This window comes from Labrus mixtus, chromosome 13, assembly GCF_963584025.1.
Source record: "Labrus mixtus chromosome 13, fLabMix1.1, whole genome shotgun sequence".
NCBI classification, from domain to species: Eukaryota; Metazoa; Chordata; class Actinopteri; order Labriformes; family Labridae; genus Labrus; species Labrus mixtus.
In genome coordinates, this window is record NC_083624.1 from 5,087,097 (window position 1) to 5,107,987 (window position 20,891).

The 20,891-nt window shown below is 41.1% G+C and overlaps 1 protein-coding gene across 4 annotated transcripts in view; it reads left to right on the top strand.

Annotated features, from left to right (window-relative positions):
* il1rapl1a (interleukin 1 receptor accessory protein-like 1a) overlaps positions 1-20,891 on the top strand; it is a 195,899-nt gene that overhangs the window by 65,938 nt on the left and 109,070 nt on the right. For all 4 annotated transcript variants that reach the window (XM_061053323.1, XM_061053325.1, XM_061053322.1 and 1 more), the window contains exon 3: positions 15,334-15,619. In XM_061053323.1, coding sequence (XP_060909306.1) covers positions 15,334-15,619 — 286 coding nt within the window. The remainder of the gene's footprint in view (positions 1-15,333; positions 15,620-20,891) is intronic.

Here is a 20,891-nt window from a genome sequence, read left to right on the forward strand (position 1 = left end):
CATCCTGTCTGTATTAGCATCATGGCATCAGGTGAGGTCAGTCAGATTTTTATATTTTTATATAAAACATTAAAGAACAAAAACAAGCAGTACATAGTAATTAGGCAGTAAAATATAAAACATAACTTCAGACAGAAATGTGCAGGAAAAGCCAAAAAGAACCCAGAGGGGCTTGTGGAGTGGCCCTCCTAATGTTAAATATGTTAAACAGACAAACAATTAAAGCAGTCAACGCAAAAACAATAAACAGAAAACATACTGAAACAGGTGTTGAAACAAAGAAGAAACAAGAACAATACAATGAAAGAATGAGAAAGAAATATGCAAAGTGAAATAAATCTTTACGGCAGAGAATGATTATGATGGTGCTTTGCTAACATGTTTTAGTGTTGCTCCTGCGATGTATAGACCGACACAATATGTTGTTGTTTAGTAAGGAGTTTTTTGTTGTTGTGTGTGTTGTTTCAACCATTCTCTGTCCCAATTCTGAATTCCAACTCTGCTGCAGACTAACTTTACTGCGGGGCCCTGAGGGTGTGCACAGCCATGTGTGTGCGCTTCTCCCATAATGCATGTAGCCGCCAGCTGCTGCTTTTAACCAGACAACCAACAGCTTCGCCATGCGGGCTCTATGTCTAGTGTTTTTTTTTTGCATTTTATAAACGTAAGCACACCTTTAGGGAATGACTTTTAGAGCGATGTGAAGTTTTGCAGGAGACATCTGAGGTGCGGAAGACCTCTGTGACTGAAAGCCACTAACTCCCTATTCTAGCCTAGGTGTTTGGATTACCTGATTATGGGGAGCACGGTTTGTGCGTCTGTGGAGTGGAATTTAATGCCCTTGTTTTTGTCTCCTCCTCTTTCTTTATTTTTTTTGTTGTGTGTCTCGGGCGGCGAGAGGGAAGAGGGGAGAGGAGCGCGGGGTGATAATGACTTGTCAAATTAGAAGCGATGGAACCTGCAGCGAGTGTAAACACAATTCTAGGATGTTCGGATGACATTTTCCCGAGCTGTATTTCTACTGGGGGGAGATTAGCGGAGTGACAGCTCAGCCTGAATCTCATGGATCACAGCTACACGATGGAGAGCACGCACACACACACACGCAAACAAAGACACAGAGAGAAGAAATTACTCGATTTTTAATACTACAGAGCAGACTGACACCTGTGAGAGCATACATGGAGAATTCTGCAGCGGAAAAAGAAACACGCACACACTTTGCATTTAGAGATCTCGGGATTTGGAAATGCTTAACTTTCCTTTCCAGTCATGGTCCAAGAGGCTGTGTATGGATTCATGTCCATGTATCCTGCCCACGCCCTATCAGCATGATGGATGGTGTTCATGCACAGCCTTGACTTTATAACTTATCGGGACTTAATATGCATGCGTCCCCATCGCCAGTAAAAAGTGCCCGTGAAGTAGAAGCGCCGGAGACTTTTTTTTTTCTAGCTGTTAAGATATTAGGGCCTCCTGTTTCTTAGTGTTCTATTTTACGCATGGCTGTCCTCCCGCTGGTTGCTGCTCATTTCCCAACTTCGCCTATGAAATAAAGAGCCATTTACGAGGAACAATGTCCCGGCCACCACATCTCCCTCTATCCTGCCCCCGCTATTGGAGAGATACTATTGAGAGTCCCGAGCGCATCAATTTGGGCCTCAAATGACTTTCCCCAGCTGGCCAAATCCTGACAAGCTTTCTGTTCTCCTTTAAAAAGAGCCCTTTATCACGAAGAGAAAGGAAGAAAGGATGAGCGAGAGGGACGGGCAGAGAGAGAGAGAGAGAGAGAGAGAGAGAGAGAGAGAGAGAGTGTGTAGAGTCAAAAAGCTAATGTCTTGGTGACACCCTTTCTCACACAACAGGGGAAATTTCTGTTCTATAACGGGTTCTGGTTAATTTGAAGTCAATTGGAGAGTTATTAAAAGGATCTGTGTGAGCTCGGCTGAACTTGGTCAAGGGCGACAAACTCACCCTGGTTTCCTTATGATACAAATACAAGACTGTCACCTTGAAAGTTCCTCTGATTTGCCTCTAAACGACTTTAACACTGTACACTATATGTAGACCATCCTGTTTCACTCTCTTACATGAACTTATTTTGTTTCCTGCTTCCATTCTGGGCGGTAAAGTCTCACCGTTAAGGATTGTGCTTCAATTTCTTTTTTAAAGGTATTGTTTTCGGGTTTATCTCTCCAAGCGTCATGTTGCCTTTGAATTTACTCCGCCCCAATATGTATGCAAATGCCAACATCTACTGCCAGAAATTAGATTAACTTCATTTCCCCATTGTTCCTATATCCTTTCGCTAGTTCTCAGGTGCATTTTCAGTGGTTTAATGTCACACTGTTGTGCATTACAGCCCCAATTTACAGTGCATGCACTGCAAATAATGTCAGGGAAAGGGAAAAATATAAAGCAAGAAGCAGAGAAATGGAAGCTCAGATGAAATTCCTCACGCACTATAGTCCCTCTTATGCCTTTAATCTGCGGACATAATGTGGATAAAAGCCTCTTTTTATAGGGAGTGTATAAGGAGTGATCGGCTTCTTATTATCAGGTATTATCTGCAAGTACTTTAATTGCATTTTTTCACATGATTGCCAAAACATAACCGGGGCAATTCATAAAAACAACCTCGCAATTTCACAAAAAAATCAATAACATAAAGGGAAGAAAAAGGAAAAAGGACAATGTGATGCAACAAAGCCGCTGAAGCATAAAAGTCATTATAGCAAACATTTAGAAAACCTTGTTTAACATTAAGTGAGACAGTCGATGTTTAAGACCTCCCTGTAAGTAAAAGCCAAGTGTTACGTAATACAATAAGAGCTACACCAAGATAACAGCTGTAATTATGGGGAAACGACCACAGTGGAATGAACACTAAAGGTTAAGGTAATAGGGCACTTCCAAAAAAAACATGCATGAGAATGTAATCACAACTTCATCAGAGCAAAACGGTCCTTCTTACAGTCAGAGGTCAAACTGATTTTATAACTCATTCTGCTGTGACTTCAAACATGAAGATTTAAGTCAAACATTGAAGCTTTGTTGAAGCTGCTTCTGTGATTCTTTGTCATATTTCTATTATGGGGACATTTGTGCTCAAAGTGTTGAAACTACAGTTTCCATTATTTGAGTTGTCAAGGGAGAATGCAAAACAGTTTTCCATTGTGTGAGTTCTGCTGCAGGCTACAATGTTTTATGTCTGTTACGTTTCATTATTATTATTTTATCCACCATTAAAAGTACGCTAACCTAGCAGTTAGCTGTTTTTCAAATTAAAATAACCGTACAGACAACTGTGCAGCTATGGCTGGATTTTTCTTTATGTTCAAGCGAAATTTAAGACATTATGATATCTCACTTTTTTGGCTTTAAAGGGCTTTATATATATATTTATATTTTGATCCAGCCGATGTCGCTCTTGAGCACCAGCATGAAACCAAAACAACTCGCGCTGCATTGTTGTGTTAGCATGCTAATGCTAGCGATCTTTATTATGCTCGTATCTTCACACTGCATGTAAATTTACCTGAAATGAGCGTGATCTAGAAACACAGTTAAGCAGTGAGTACAGTATGTTATTCTTCTTTTCTCTAGTCCCTCAATTAAACAACTTTTATACGTGAGGGGAGGAGTCAGCCGGCCGTCCGGGCGATGTAAACAAAGTGAAGATAGGACTCTGAAAACTCTGAAAACATCACAGACAGTGGGACTCGGGTGTTACACCCATTGTAGACAGTCATGACTCACAGAGTTATTTTCAGAGGATATACTTGATTTATATTATATTTAAGTGTGAAAAATCACATAGAAAGCTTTTAAGGGTGGATTCACACTGGGGACCCGGGCCCGGATCCGAGTACGCTTGACCCCAAAGTCCAGTTCATTTGATCAGCTTAAACCCAAACGTGCAGTGCTCGTACCGTACTCAGGTACTGCGCCCGAGTCCGCTTGAAGAAGTGTTCTCAATTTCTGTTTACTCTTCTTTCGTATTGTGGGCGAGAGATGTGAACGCAACCGTTCTCCAACAAGGAATATGGTGTAATCCTAAACGGCTCCTGTTGCTTCAAAAACGGTCGTATCCGCGCAGCATGGGCCCGTTTCATCTTCTGAGCTGCACGGTAGATGTGGACATAGGATGAGGGTCTTTGTTGGTGTCTCAGAAATAAATTTAAAAAAAAACATCCACAGTTTTTAGGATGGACTCAGCCCGCGAGTGGTTGCCATGGTTGCTTCTTCTTCTTTCTGCTATTTTACGTTTTTGCAAACACACTGTGTGCAGACTGCCACCTGTTGTATCTGGACTGGAATGTGCACTCAGGTACGAAACAGTCGTGCATAATGTGAAAACTCCCTAAGAAGAATTTCTAATGACGCTTTTCCCGATTTAAGAAAGTTTATGTGACAGACATGAGCAATAACCTTCAGGAGGTTTATTAGTCAAATGAAACAGCATCTGTGTAATAAGTCTGTGTGTTATGACTCTGATGAAGTGTATGATTCGGTTCAGCAAACACCTGAAGGATTAAAAACAAAATTACTTTTTAGGCGCTGCAGCTTCTCCTGAACACGTTCGAGAAACCTGTAGGACAAACTTCAATAGTTGCCTTTCTGTTGTTTTTAGCTCCACGTATAGCTGACCTTTTGACCTCACGCCTCTTCCCTGTGAGCTGGAGCCTCCAGTTTGAAAAACCTCTGTACTGTTTTGTGAGTCATGTGGAAAGAGGCAACAGAGGGAGATGCCAAGGAATGGAAAACATGTAGCATTAGATAAAGAGGCTGTAGAAGAACCAAATACTTGACAAATGACTGAATACTTCTTTGAAACATCACAGCTGGATTTGGGGCCCTGGTAACCATGGCAGGGGGAAGTGTGTGACATTACAGTGTTCAGGCACAGGGGGTTGTGTTGGCTGGTAGCTGGACCGCAGCAGGCCTGACAGCTTGTTTGCTTTGCACTTAACATCACATCTCATCATTACGACACACATCTCTTTGCATGTTTCTGTCAGTCTGCACTTCCTGTTCTTAATTACTATTCTAAATTTGACAAATTTGGTATAGTTTAACTAAGGTGACATAAAAATGGTCACAGCAGTTTCTGTGGGAGGCCAAAAGAAAACCAGTTGTTAGGCTGATCTCTCCAACATTATATCGATGAAAACTTAAACCCAGATGGCGGTGATTTAGAAAAATTGTAATTCACCCAAGATTAGATGTCTTTAGAATATTCTAATATTTTATTTCCACTCTAATAACAAACAAGCTGAGATGGCAAACTTACAATGAACTAAAGGAAACAAGGTAAAAAGAAAACGACTCAAGTTATGATTCTTGCTGGTAAGGGGTATTTTAAAATGAAATTGGAAACAGCATGTTGTCTTAAGAGTCTCCACAGAAGGAAAAGAGAGACAGAAAAGGTTAGTTTAGCCTTTACAAGATGTTTATTATTGTAGTATTTGCAATCTGGGACATTAATAATGTGAGTAGATGTAACGTAAATCCTTCACTTTAGAACTATATGAATTATTTAGTCATGACAGGAAGAGAGACATAGAAGAAGAAGAAGAAGAAGAAGAAGAAGAAGAAGATAGATTTATATTGCTCAAAGTCGTCTGCTTTTCACTAACTGTTTTTGGAAAGGCTGCTAAGGTAGTTCACCGCTATCTTTTGAGTGAACGAGCAGTATTGGTCCACATTTGCATATAAATGAGTAATGGTGAACTGTCAGAGAGAGAGAGAGAGAGAGAGAGAGTGATTTAGAGACAGAGAAATATGGAGTGGCATTGCACAGAAGGAGAAATTAAAAAGACAGACATCAAGTGATAGCTCAAAGTCTGAGAGGGAGATAGGCGTCAGTGCTTCAGTGCAACATGTAATGTTAAACACATATATGTATAATATGATACATAGTCAATGATATGAAGCTCTGGTCTCATTGATAGTTCAGGTCCATGGACAGTTCCAGTTAAACCAGATGTTTGACCAGTGGAAAAAGCAATTAGAACCGGAATGAAAGCCATGCCGCACTAACTGTTTATTTTGGATCCCAGAGAACAAAGAAAGACATCACAGAGGCTTATTTCCTTATCAGGATGTGGTTTTCTGCGAATGGCAATTTTGACTTCAAAGGCCTGAGTCTGTAGCTGTAGCTGTCTGTAGCTTACATAACTCATTTATACTCTTTCTTAACTCAATCCAACATTGACTACTACGGCAATATTGCATGAATGGATCTGTGAATCATCATTCTGTTTGTTCATAAAACTATGATTTTATCTATTTGACTATTTTATTTATCTATTTATTTCCCTTGTTTGATCTTTATCTACAACAAGAACTAACACAGGAAGAACAAATAAGAACACAAACTCAATGGGCAGGCAGAGCCCTGATTGCACAAGCTGATTGGCTGCTTCATTTCTATGCGTCTCTGTGATTGTCTCGTTCACAGCTGTGGCTTCATGCAGGTGAACCGTGCTGCAAACAGCACCTCTCGCTTGTTTCCATTACACTCCTGGTGCACTCAATCCAACGATTGCTGCCGTTTTTCCTCCCCTATACCTCATCCTTCATCCTTCTCATTATTTGATGTGCTTGGATCTTATCTTCATTAGCGCGCCAGTGTAATAAAGGGGGGATTAATTCTCCCTTTAGAATCATTGCTCCTGCACTGATTCTTCGAGAACTCTCTCAATAACAAATCTTTTTGTGAAACAAAATGAGTAACTATAACGCCATTTCTATAGTAGTTTGGGTTAAGAATTGTTTATTCTTTCCAATTATACAACCAATTATTTAATCAAAAATTAAAATGAACCATACTGTCTGTTTCTTTTTTTTTTCCAAATTCATGTTAGAAAGAACTTCTAATGACCATATTTGTTCTAATTCGTTTGAATTCACCAACACCTTCAAATTTCTTTTCATTTTTGTTAAAATTGTAGTCTTGAATTACACCACTCTTTATGTTGAGATCTTCTTCAACTGCAGTACATGAGAATAATAATGACACAAACTGCATGCTCTTACATATAAGCATTTCTATGAGCTTCTAGTTAGTGGCTGTCTATAGCTCAGTGTGCTCAATAGATGGCAGGTTGCACAATTGACATTTCTTTGTGGTGATCCATTACCATAATTGGTTGGCAAGCAATAAGTTGTTTACTTGTTATAGAACAAGACAACTGTTTTTTGAAATGTCAACAAGTGCCCCATCTCTGTTGGTTTTCTTGCCGTCTTTGGTGAAGCACCTTCAATGACTTCCCGTCAATCTTCTGAGATGCTTTGATGTCATTTCTGTAGTTAGGTGGCGTTTAATGTGTGTGTCTTCCACTTTTGTAACAATGTTACATTACTAGCTCATGTCAAAAGGTCACAAGAGGTCAAAGCTGAGAGCTAAATACTTCAAGTAGTCTTAACTGTTTTATGGGAGTGAAGGGGGGGGGGGGGGGGGGGGGAGGGGGGAGGTGTCTCAGGAGGTAAGAACAATGTGGAAATGGCAGACAAAAGCAACAGAGTCTGCTATAAAATGCTAGAGTGATGTTTTTTCCCCCCCTTTATGCTACCTGTAGTCTGACACAATCACAATATCAGAAGACTAAAATAACAGAGACCAGCATACTGGAGAACAGAAAACCGCACACGTTGCGTGCATTCAGTCTATGGTTGTGCGCTGGTCGTAGGATGTGAATGCCATTGCATCCTCCCGCTCGCTCGAGGTGAATATTTCCTGAGTATTTCCTGCTGCTTTCACAAATCAGCTCACCCCCGACTTCACAAGGCAAATTTACTAAACGGGCTGGCAGGAAAAAAGTCAGCAAAGTCAGAGTGAATAAATCTGCTGTTTGCATCTACACACGGAAAACTTCAGGAAGTGTTCTGGAGTTTTGTGCAAGTGTGAAAGCACTATTCTAGACTTAAGTTGAAATTGAACAGTTTCCGTTTTTTTTATGATACAAAACTTAATTGACTTTCAGTATACAGGTAGAAAATCTAACAAAAAGACTACAAGCTAAGGAGCACAACAGGCATTTGAGCAAGTGTGTGGGCACATCTTTTTCCTTAGTCTGCTGTTTTTGCACTGCCCTTCACCTATGTGTGTATAATATGGAGCTATTATTGTGGCAAAATATTTGTTTGAATATGTGTACACAGATCCACAAATGCGTAAATAGATCCACAAATGCACACGCTAATCCACAAATGTGTAAAAAGATCCACAAATGCGTAAACTAATCTGCAAATATGTAGACCAATTTTGAAATATTTACTTATTTATTAATGGTATATAATATAATAAATAAGTAAATATTTCGAAATTGGTCTAAATATTTGCAGATTAGTTTACGCATTTGTGGATCTGTGTGTGCATATTCAAATAGTTTTGCCACAATAATAGCTCCATAGTATAACCACACCCCTTTTTCACAATAATGCAGTTAGCATCATCAATGCATGACAACCACAATGTGCTGAAACAGTCCCTAAACACCCTTACTGTACATGTTTAGGTCGCTCTCTCCCAACATACACTGTCCAAAACTGTTGTTCCATAGACATTTAATTTTTCCACTTCAGCTAATTTTTTTTTTTTTTCAGTTTTAAAACACCACATAGGCCATGATGGAGGTAAAATATCAAAGCCAACCTGGAGAGAAAGAGTTTAGTGTATATGAAAGTAGAGATGGAGTCATGTATGCAGAGTGGGTGTAAGCGAAGGGGAGGAGAAATCAAGACTAAGAGAGACAGAAGGTTATTAAGAGTCCTTCGCTATAAAGATCATTGAATGTCTCCTTCTTTGCAAGAACCCTGCCGCCCACCCAACATCTGATAATTACACTTCATTAGGAGTGCAGGTAGTGATGTGAGAAGAGAGGCTGACTGCTGAGGCCAACATGAGAGCGAGTGAGAGACATGCAAGTGGGAAGCGAGGCACACTTGAGTAACATACTGTTGCAAGAGGATAATGGGAATTTGATAATAGGGGGGGAAAAAAAGCAGGAGTTAGCCTAGGTGACTTGAGGACCTCTTGTGATTGTGTTTGTTTAGGGGGCTGGGTTTGTTGTAAAAGTGGCTGTGTGGGTGTTTATGCATGAAAATTAAATATGTGTTTATTGCTTTGGTTTAGTGACACACAAAGATGGACATAAGCCCCCCCGTCAGTTATGAATTTAATAAGGCTTCTACAAGGCACAGACACACACACACACACACACACACACACACACACACACAGATATTTTCTAGCTTGATAAACCCCTCTTGCCATTTCCTTGCATCAGCCATACCTTCGCCCCCTGTAAAAGAAAGTAATCACAATTTATTTTATGTAGACATCAACAATTTTGATGCTTCATAATTTAGCAATGCTGCTAACTATCCTGATAACACTGAAAAGCCGAGATAGTTCATTAGTTAAACATTGGAATGTATTCTCTATAACACATTTCTAGGGCTGAATCATTCATTTGAAGAAAACACAAAAAATACTTGTCAAAACACTGATGAAAACCAGTTTCATGTTCAGAGCAAGTGTTTAATGCTCTTCTGTGGAAACAAAAGGTCTGTGGTGTTTGGTTGCTAGTGCTAACTTTAGCTTATCTTGTTAGCTGGAGTTCATTTGATTAGATTCCTTTTTTTTTTATCGTTCACCAGGTTTTTAAATGGGGGCAGATGTCCCAAACAAACTGACATGGTAATTGTTTATCAGTGTATGTTTTAGGCTCTCCAGTAAAGAGACGTGTGAGGAGCTAAAGCCGTGCTGCTGCTAGCTAGCGTTGGCTGAATAAACACTGAATAAAACAGTTTGAAACACAGGTGGATACTGGGGCAGCAGTAGGGTTGAAAATTAGGCTTATCATTGCTGCTTAGACAGAAACCCTTTTCACACATATGAAAATCTCCTGAAAAACTCCGGAGATTTGGCTACCCGGAGGGACTTTAGGCTATGTGTGAACGCAAACAGCCGCATTTTTCGCGCAGACTTTACCCGGAGTTTCTCCGGCCAGACCCCTAGTATTTTATCCGCAGAAAATCCGAGTGAGCTGATGTCTGAATGCAGCAGCATATACTCCGGAGATTTCAACTCGAGCCAATGGAAAGAGAATGACGTTTATATAGTGACTACTACGATCTCCGTACACGTAATTAAACGTCTGCATTGTGTTTTCTGTTCGTCAGTATGTTGTTCTCCTCTCTTTTGTGGATGTTGTCATTCCACTGGATTACACATAACATTGATATAAAGGCAAATATTCTCATTATAACGTTGTGTAGCGGACTCTGTTGCTTCGGCCGCTACTTCCGCGTTGTTTATTTACGTCACGTCTTAACTCAGGAAATCCCCCACGCCCCCCTCCCCTCTGACAGGGAAAGTCTCCCGCTGTGAGGAGCATATGTAAACGACTAGGTCGGGAGAATCTCCAGAGCGTTCCTCCTGTAATTATCTAGATATTATCCGGAGTGCATATGTGAAAACGGCTTAAGCTGGAGGTCGCACTTGACAGGTGATTGTTTGAACACTGCAAGTGAAGTGTGAAATCAGTGCAGCTTGAGTCACAGTTGTCACTACGTTATACCTGGTGAAGAGGCTGCTAGCTAAGTTGCCATCAACATTCACACAATTGTTGTCATGTTACAGTTTTTGTTTCAGGCTAGCAGAAGTCCACCATGGGTTTCAATGTAAATCCTATACATATATATAAATATGTGTATCCTCCTCCCACAGCAGTTCTCTTAAACTAACATCTACTCTACTTTTATACATTTGAGTGTTTCTAAGTATACAGGTGAAATGCTAGGTACTTTCATTGCATGCATCACAGGAAAGCATTTCAACAGTCACACACTATTGACCTGCTAAACGTTCCTCTGACGCTCCAACACTCTGTCTGGTGTCTCCTTTGTCATATCTGTCATTTTCATTCATGTTTATGCAGCCTAGAAAAAAATACCATATGGGCCAAAGTTATCTATTTTTTAGATCTATTTTTTAGGCCCTGAGACTCTCACACACATGTCCTTTAACCTGACCCACCCCATCCCTGCTTTTACCTCACACAACCACATATATATTTGCCATGTCATCATGTGATGTGGCAGCAGTTGGACATCAGCAGCCGGTGAAGGAGTGCTGCAGCTTACAGTGCTGCAGTAAGACTCAGTGGAGCAGAGGCCAGAATCCCTCAGTCTGACAGTTGCGTGGGAATGTGTCCATATGGGAACATCCTTTACTGTATGGTCTTGTCCGAGAGTGGCTGAACAGAATCGCTACTAAAGGTGTGATGTCCCAGAGGTGCAGCGAGAAAAAAAAAAGGAGAGATTCCTGTGTGTTTCTGTGTCCATGTGTGTGTGTGTGTGTGTGTGTGTCTGTGCTGTCAGCAGAGAAAAGAGTGAGAGGTGAGGACTGCAGTATTCCTCTAGCGGGAAGCATTGATTTTCCAGCCCAGCGTGGGGAGGTGGGAAATGTCAGCCTCTAATTGAGTTGATAAAACCGTTTTGAGTTTCAGACGTAAATATGGTTTCCCCCTCCTACAAAAGGCCACCGTATTAGACGAGTCCCACTGGGAGTTCTGTGAGGAATGAAAGGGTTCCTTGTTTGTTGCTTTTAAGCGTCTTGAGTTTGTTTCTTGGACAGCCTGTCATCAAATCTCTGTGTTGAAAGCAAGTGACAGGCATTTTAGTGCCAGAAAAAAAATATATATATATTTCACTTTGAATCAGGATACAAGCTTGTTAGAACCCAAACTTTTTTGTTCTGGCTTGTTTGTTTTTTTCTATACCAAATACTTAGGTATACTTAGGTCGCTTACTGAGAAAGCCTTTAATTGAATAACTCATACATGTCTTCGTCTTAAAGGCTTTATATGTGATTTTTCACACTTAAATATAATATAAATCAAGTATATCCTCTGAAAATAACTCTGTGAGTCATGACTGTCTACAATGGGTGTAACACCCGAGTCCCACTGTCTGTGATGTTTTCAGAGTTTTCAGAGTCCTATCTTCACTTTGTTTACATCGCCCAGACAACTGGCTGACTCCTCCCCTCGCGTATAAAAGTTGTTTAATTGAGGGACTAGAGAAAAGAAGAATAACATACTGTACTCACTGCTTAACTGTGTTTCTAGATCACGCTCATTTCAGGTAAATTTACATGCAGTGTGAAGATACGAGCATAATAAAGATCACTAGCATTAGCATGCTAACACAACAATGCAGTGCAAGTTGTTTTGGTTTCATGCTGGTGCTCAAGTGTGACATCTGCTGGATCAAAAAAATCGCATATAAAGCCTTTAAGTAGGCTACTAAAAGTCTGGATCTGGAACCTCAAGGTGATTAGCCTAGCTTAGCGAAAATACTGGAATCAGTTCAGCAGCTAACCTGGCTCTCTCTATAATCAAACACCTACCAGTGCCTTCGACACCTTCTTGAAAACACAAATGTTAAAGAGACTTTTGGTTTGAGTTCTGTGACATACTGCAGCTAGCTGTGTACCACTGCTTCGACTCATCTCAGCTAAGCTAACTACCATCGCATGGGTCTTAGCCGGCAATATCCTTAATGCGCAGATGTGAGAGTATTGATGGTCTTAAACGTCTTCAGTGTAAATGCACATGTTTCTCAAATTCTGAAACCATTTTAAATCTGGAGAGCTAAAAAATAACGGTCATATGTTTCAAGGCCACAGCTTTGAAAACGTCCCACTGGGAGGTCTGCGATGACTGAAAAGCTTCCTTGTTTTATGTTTACATGAGTTTGCTCTTGTGCTTTTATGTTTCTGCGGACAGCTCGTCCGCAAAATCTGCTCGTTGAAAGCAAACGACAGCCTGAGTGAAATGCTTTCTTTCACTGTGAATCAGGATACAAGCTTTTTTAGAACACACAGTTTTTGTGTTGTGGCAGAGGGGGCCGAAATGAAGTGAGCGAGAGGGAGGCGGGAGGTCATATCCATTAGAGGTGTGGAAGGTGAATAAAGAAAAAGGTTGAATGAAGCGTCGGCTGTCCCTGCTGATTAGCAGAATGATATGCAGGGAGGGCAGAGGGCTCACCTGCTGCCTTCAATGGAAATTCACTCTAGTGTCAAAAGAGGAAAAGAATGCATTTGGCCAGTGTTTTTAATGATGATTACCTTGTGTGAAGAGCCTCGGAAATCTATTTAGATCCGTGCAAAACATTGAATCGTGCTGTCATTTCTGCAAAAATAATCAGATTATGCAGACTTTTATTTATTTTCATTTTTAAAGATTAATTTTTTGGCTTTTTTTTTCCGCTACAGTTGAAAGAGTCACATATCAGAGAGTGAGAGAGTTAGGAATGACATGAAGGAAAGGAGGCCCAGGTCGGATTTGAACCCAGGCTGCCTGCCTGGAGGACCACAGCCTCCGCACATGGGGCACACGCACTAAGACACCAAGCTACTGGCGTCCACAGAATATGCATATGTTTGTCTTCACTTTGAAATAATTTATATATTTATAACATACAACTAATATTTCAAATAACAAACTTTTGTTCTTTCTTTTTTTTTTTTAAATTTTCATCATTCTGGTGCTTAACAGTTCACAGTGTCACTGAGCGGAAGTTGGAAAGAGTGCACGTACTGTGAGAGTGCATGTGTTCCCGTTTTGCATCTATAGGGGCCCTGCTCTCATTATTAGGAGTGATAATTAGACAGATTTTCACACATCACACCCCGCACACACACACACACGCATGCACACACACGTTCTGTTTCTCCCACTTTCATATGTAAGCACACGCACACACATTTGTGGCTAAGCCTACTGGTAATTAACAGACATAATTAGGCAGACAACCAATCGCATGGGGAATGCACACTCATGCAAACACGCGCTTGCACGCACACACACACACACACACACACACACACACACACGCACACACACACACACACACACGCACACACATTACTTCCCTGATAATTAAGAGTATTAATTACAAGCATAGCTGTCCCTGCGAGGCTCTGTATCACTCACAGACTGGCACGCAGTGGGGTTCTTATTACTTTATCTCGCCACACCATCGCCATTTCTCTCTCTCTCAAGCTCTCTGGTTACACTTGCACACACATGTTATTCCCTAATATACTGTACACCTCATAGATAAACAAATGGTGGCTAATTAGTGTGAGAGTGATAGGCGTTCAGAGGTTAATCTCTGTTATAGCTTGGGAATTGAGAGGGATCTGCGTTGGTAGAGCTTGAATAGACCCGTGTTGCCTGTGGGGTTGTGCCAGTGTCTTTTTTATTGCTTGACAAATATATTTTCAGCTCACTTGATTCTCTTCTATACTTGGTTATTTTTCATTTGTCATATAGGCCAGAGGATAAGGTGTCACATTAGGTTGTTATCTGTATTGCATGCAATGTTACGTTATCTGCTAAATAAGCAACTTGGGGTAGAGCTTCTTTAGTAAGTTGCATAAAAGATAGTTAGCCTGTTAGCTCAGGACAAAAACTGTCCCATGAGACAAATATCTGTCTGCAGAACTGTTAGACAAGTTACACAGAGCTCCAGGCATATTCCCAGTTAATGAACTAGCCTTGCACTCTTTGACAGCGGAGCTACAGTGCACCCTCAGCATTTAGAGGAGCCTATACTGTACCTGGCATTATTTTTTTGGGGACATTTTTACAGTTCACTCGGCAAATTTCACAGTGGTTGCATGTTTGGATATTGCAGGATAGTGTCTGAGTTGTCTCTGCACAGGCCAAGGTGGCAACACATGCCCTGAATGTGTGAGCAGCATCGAGAGGAGAGGAGAGGAGAGGAGAGGAGGAGAGGAGGAGAGAGGAGAGGAGGAGAGGAGAGGGGAGGGGAGGGGAGGGGAGGGGAGGAGAGGAGAGGAGGAGAGAGGAGAGGAGGAGAGGAGAGGAGGGGAGGGGAGAGGAGAGGAGAGAGAGGAGTGGAGAGGAGGCGAGGAGAGGAGGAGAGAGGAGAGGAGGAGAGGGGAGGGGAGGGGAGGAGGAGAGAGGAGAGGAGGAGAGGGGAGATGTTTCTGCCACGGGTGTTGCGCACTGAAATTGCAATCCTTCACAAGCTCATACATAATATAAAGCAGAAAGCAGTTGAACTATTTCAATATACATGCAGTTTACAGCTTGCTGAATGTAATACTTGCAGCATGCTGCATAGTGTTGTGAAGCAATTTAAGAGAGTTTCTTTCCCTAATAAATAAAGACGATTACCATGGATGTTGAAATCAGACATATTTACATTGAACTCAAACACTTATTTTTTTACGTTTTTGAGTAATATGTTTATTAACGTCCCCCATCCGTCTGTGTTTTTTCTCTGCAGTGGACGGCTGTACAGATTGGTCAGTGGACTACCTGAAGTACCGGGTGCTGCAGGGTGAGCCCGTGCGTCTGAAGTGCGCTCTGTTCTATGGTTACATCCGGGCCAACTACAGCCAGGCGCAGAGCGTGGGCCTCAGCCTCATGTGGTACCGCAGCTCCGGCCTGGGACACAGTGACTTCGAGGAGCCTATCTCTTTTGACGGCATACGGATGAGCAAGGAGGAGGACGCCATCTGGTTCAGACCGGCTGACCTCCAGGACGCCGGTCTCTACTCCTGTGTTTTGAGGTAGGATGGAGGGAAATAGAATAACTCGGGATTCTGCATTGAAATGTCCAGTTATAGATTTATTTTTTTTTTTTTTTTTGTCATCAATATTTTTTCATAGGTTTTGTTTGTTTCATTTCCTAACATTAACTGAAGATTTGAACCACCCCCCTATGTCTGTGCAATTAACATTGAGCTGGAACCTGGAGGGGATTTAGCCTAGCTTAGCAATAAAACAGAAAAGAGGAGGGAGCAACTAGCCACAGCTTTCTCCAAAATGTATGAATATGCTTAGCAGCCACTCCGAGTTCATTCTGAATTCTGATAAACGCTCTAGCTAGCTATTTCCCCTTTGTTTTCCACTCTTCTTAGCTATGCAAACTGCTTTCTGGCCCCCACATGGGCGCTGTTCTCGATGCACAAACATGAAAGAAGCTTTCATCCTCATCGCCTTAATTGCAAATAATATTTCCCTAATTCATAAAGTATTGCTTTTAATCAGGTAAAAAAAAAACCTCGTCTTTATTTTCTAAAGTTATTTAGAGTGTGTTTGAGGGGGAAAAAAAAACTCTTTCAGATGTCGTCTATTTGATCCTCAAACGTGTAAGTAGTGTCTGTACCTCTCAAAGAGATGAAATCATCTGATCCTGTCGGCATATTTATCTTGCTTACTCATTGAGTTGATACTTTAAAAAATGACTTATGGCACATCACTTATTCAAACTGTCACTTCTATTATTTAAAAACCGTCGTAGATAAAGCTGTCTCTGTGTTTCTGCACGTCTGTGTACTTACGTGTGTTTATGTTTGTGAGTGTGTGTGCAAGGGATAATATGAGGAAGCTAATGAACTGTAATCTATCTGAGGTGTTGAGTGGAGATACCGCATAGACAAAGAGATAACAGACTACAAAGACAAGCACAAACGCACACACACATACACTCGTTCACACACTTTAGTGGGCCGTTACAGAGAGCCTCCTCCTAATACAGGATGCATAATTATGTGTCAGTAACTTATTAACCTTTACAGTGGAGAACATCCCTCAATAAATGGCTCATTGCAGCTCTTCATTTCAGAGAGTTTTTAATAAACCCAGTTAAAGGCCTCTTAAAGACCCAGAGAGGTGTGCACAACACGTGGAGTGTGACCGGGGGGAGTATGTTTGAGCGCAACGATACCCGAGCCTGCACTTAATTTCATAACTGCACAAAACACTTTGAAGTACTTTTCCAGTATTAAATTCATAAAGTCTGTGATTGTTGACTATTTCACCAGACGCTGTGTGTTCGTTTGAAACGGAGCTCACTGCTACCAGTATGATAGTTAGTCAAAGAAACCCCCCCAGCTCTGTGTTCAGCTCAGTCTCCATCGTGCTGAGCTGGGGAGATTTTTAACTTCTCAGATACTCCTAATCAAAGTACTGCGAGAGATTTGCCTCAGAGCAGAAAAATCGATGGTCTTTTTGTAAAGGGGGGTAAGCTTTTGAGTCACACATTTGAGCACATATGACCCAAACACTCCCCCCACTTAAACTCCCTCCAGGCAAAGAGAGGGGAACTGAAGTCTTTTCTTCACCCCTTTGGATTTTAAAGATTTTATTCATGTAGTGGATGACATCCTTTATGCCTATTATAAAAACCATTTCAAACAGTATTTAGCAAAGGCAAATATCAATATAGAGTTGACTCTACTTGAATTATGTGATACTTTTCTTTCAAATAGCAAATGTACATTTAGTGTTGTACAGTTTGGCTTTCTTTAAAGTCTTCTGTTCTGTTTTTTTTGTGTTTGATTAACCTAAAGTATGTACCTAATGAACTGGTGCGTATGTAGACACAAAAAACCATAATGACTTACTTTAATGTCATCATAAATACATGCGATTAAAAGCACATTGTGTGCCACCAGCACTGTGTAGCGTTACAGAATAAGAATGCACAGTACGTGTCATATTACACACATTGTATTTCAGTGTTAATTAGTCATGGGACCTAATCTAGCAACTTCAATCTTTTTCATTGAGTATCTGTTCACTGATTTGGATCACATGTTTTTGTTCAGTTTGAAGAAAAAGAGGATTTTCTGGCACAAACTTCACCAACTGACAAGGTGCATGAAGAGTGAAAGGCTTAGAATAGGTAAAAATGCTCCAGCAACACTTGTAGTAAGAAGATCAACTTTATTAAAAATTTAGACCGACGTGTTTCGGCTCGTGGCCTTCATCATTTGTTCAGTTTGAATAAAGACAAAATTCCGGTCAGTTCCTTGAAAGATAGTGAAACAAGCCTTTCATTATCACATTCATTCATTCATTATCGCAATGCTAAGTCCACGTACCACAGAGACAAATAAGCCAAATGAAATAATAATTCTTACTGAAGGTGACTTTCTGGAGCACTGTAAGACATAACTACTTAGCATTAACCTCAGTGATGACCAGCAGCCTCTCTTAAACCCATAATGGGGTTCTACATATGGATATTAACCTTCCTGGCATAGAAAATGTCTACAAGGTCCAAAAAAAAAGTTCACCTCATGATGGAAGTCAAAAACACCTTTCACACATGCACTCCTGAAATGTGCTAGAAAATTCCAAGACAACATGCCGATATGAAGTCGTCCTGAGTTTCCCTTTCGCACATGACTCTGACAGCGGGAGATATTCACTGTCATTTGGGGGAGGGGGTGGGGGTGGGAGGGGTCTCTGGAGTTAAGCTGTGACGTGAAAAGGATGCTGAAGAAATGTCAAAAAGCTGGAGAGTCTGACATGTGTTTTTTCTTCATTAAATGTATTTACAGTATCAACAAAAGAGTGAAAATGAACATATCAGCAAACAGAAAAGAGAATGAAGCAGTTTCATAACGTGCACAAAGATCGAACAAGTTTCACAGCGGTTGATAGCGGATATTAACGTCATCACCCCTGCCTACCCTGCAGGGAATATTACTTGTTGGCGAACACATAAAGCTCAACCTGACAGACCTTTAATCTTATCAGTGCTTATTCCACGATAAGGAAACTGTCATATTTTATGTTATATTTAAAGGGGACTTATTATTAAAAATCCACTTGTACAGTGTTTTTGAACATGTATTTGGGTAACCTGAGTGTCTTCTGACGCACAAAATGTGAAATAAACCCATCCAGTCCTTTGTGGTCTCCATAAGTCTTACAACACAGAGAAAAATGCTCCATTTCAAATTTACTCCCCTTGTGACATCACAAGTGGGATTCTGGTAAAACAAACAAAAAAAACAAACTCCCCTCCCCTGGTATCTCCACCCATGGACTTCACCTTCAGCGTAGAACAAAACTTATGCGCAGGTCCGCCTTTTTTTTGTTTCGCTACAGAGGAGTGATATCTACCAGGAAAACTCAGGGGGGCTCATTACATTTAAAGAGACACACACACCAAAACGGAGCGTTCTGAGAGAGCTGGTTTATACAGGGTCACAAACCTCCTCTGGTGCTTGATTCATGTTATATTTTGACCAAAGCACAGCACAGATGTTTCATTTAGACCACAGGGGACTGTTTTAAAAGCTGGAAAAGGGGTGATAATATGTCCTCTTTAAGGAGATAAGAGGTAGGAGACACTGCAGGAGGTAATTTTGACCAAATATTATTCATTATTCAAGGACTGTGAGTGGTTGATTTGAATACTTTTGTTTCTTCAGTCAGCATGAGATGCAGACATTTCGAGGTTTAAAACAATGGGCTATTTAAAAACAATCATGGCCGTATACTAAGCTTCAGTGATTTTGTTGTATCTCAGTTCAATCTGATGTTGATGCTAGCACCCTGAAAAAATAATAAAACTGATAGTCAGTATTTAAAAGTTATAGTCACTGTTTTATTTCAAATCGAATGTGCTGGAGTTTAAAAGCCAACTGAATGTATAAAAAAAAAAAGTGTCACTGCTCTAATACCTTCTGCCTGCACAGCATACACGGTAGGATAGTTTTCAATAGCTGGGGGCGTGTTGCGTACTATCTATAAATGTAGGTAAATCCATCTGTGTTAAGTCCAGCTTTTCACTGAAGCCCTCCAGATGTTTTCCCTCACAAAGAGATATGGAATTGTGTGACTTCAAATGTGTGCATTCAGAGTGTGAACGGTTATCTTTGTCCTTCTGTGTCTGGAAAATTTAAGTCTAATCGCCATTTTTTTTTTCACATGAAGGTGACTTCATTTACATAGCAATCTCACCGCGCTTTCTTTTTCTGCCTCTCGCTTCCTCTCTTTTGCTCTCTCTCTCTCTCTCTCCTCTGCACGTCACCTCACATAAGGTCTGTAGCATCGATTCAGGCCCATCAATCTTTCCCTCTTCCTCGTTCTGTCACTCACATGCTGCCGCAGTCCCTTTATGTTTCACCTGACAAATTCTTTTTTTAATAATAAGGTAATGAGTGTGTGTCCTGGAGTGGGTAAAAGCGCATTTATTTCCCTTCCCATGATCACATTTTCCAACATGCAGGATAATAACATGTGGAGAATCACAGCTAGCGTGAGCTGCAGATTAATATTCCAAATCAGCTACGTTCAAATAGGAAGTGACAGACGTGAAAGACACCACAGGACTGTGCAGCGACCCCCAGCTGTCCATCAATCAAACGCCAACCCCTGACACCTTCCCACAATGCCACGGGGGTGCCCGCTGTGAATATTCAACATGCGAGGATGTCTCCCATTGGCTCCCTTGGGACCTTAGCGGCTCAGGTGCATGACTGTGAGAGGTCATTTCTGATCTTCTTCTCTTCATGTCAACAAGTTTTAGGAGTTATAGGAGTTTGCCTTTGTGCGCGTTGGTGCATCTGTGTGTCCAGATGTGTGTTTGCACGGCCGCGTTTGTTTCTTAAAACAAATATATATATTTGTTTAAGTGTACCCTGTAAGCCCACGGCATCACATCTTCCCACTCCTTTTCCTCCAGATAGGAGGCATCGAGTCGATAAAGCGAGATTTCAGCACCAAGAGGGCATAACTCTGTTGCATTATCTTGCATCTTACTTTTACTTCCTACAGCATTTTCCAGATGCCCTTTTAGTCGTCTTCTATATTGTAGAAGTATACAGTATCTGTTTTTTTTTTTACACATTCCAAGAGCTATTCTTCTTATGCGCATCATTGCTATCTCTACCCCATGCTCCACAGCTGCACATTTGTCTTTTGAGCGCGTGTGTGTGTGTGTGTGTGTGTGTGTGTGTGTGTGTGTGTGTGTGTGTGTGTGCATCTGTGTTTTATGGTCCCGAGGGGGTCAGAGGTGTTTATACGAGAGAGGTGACTCCC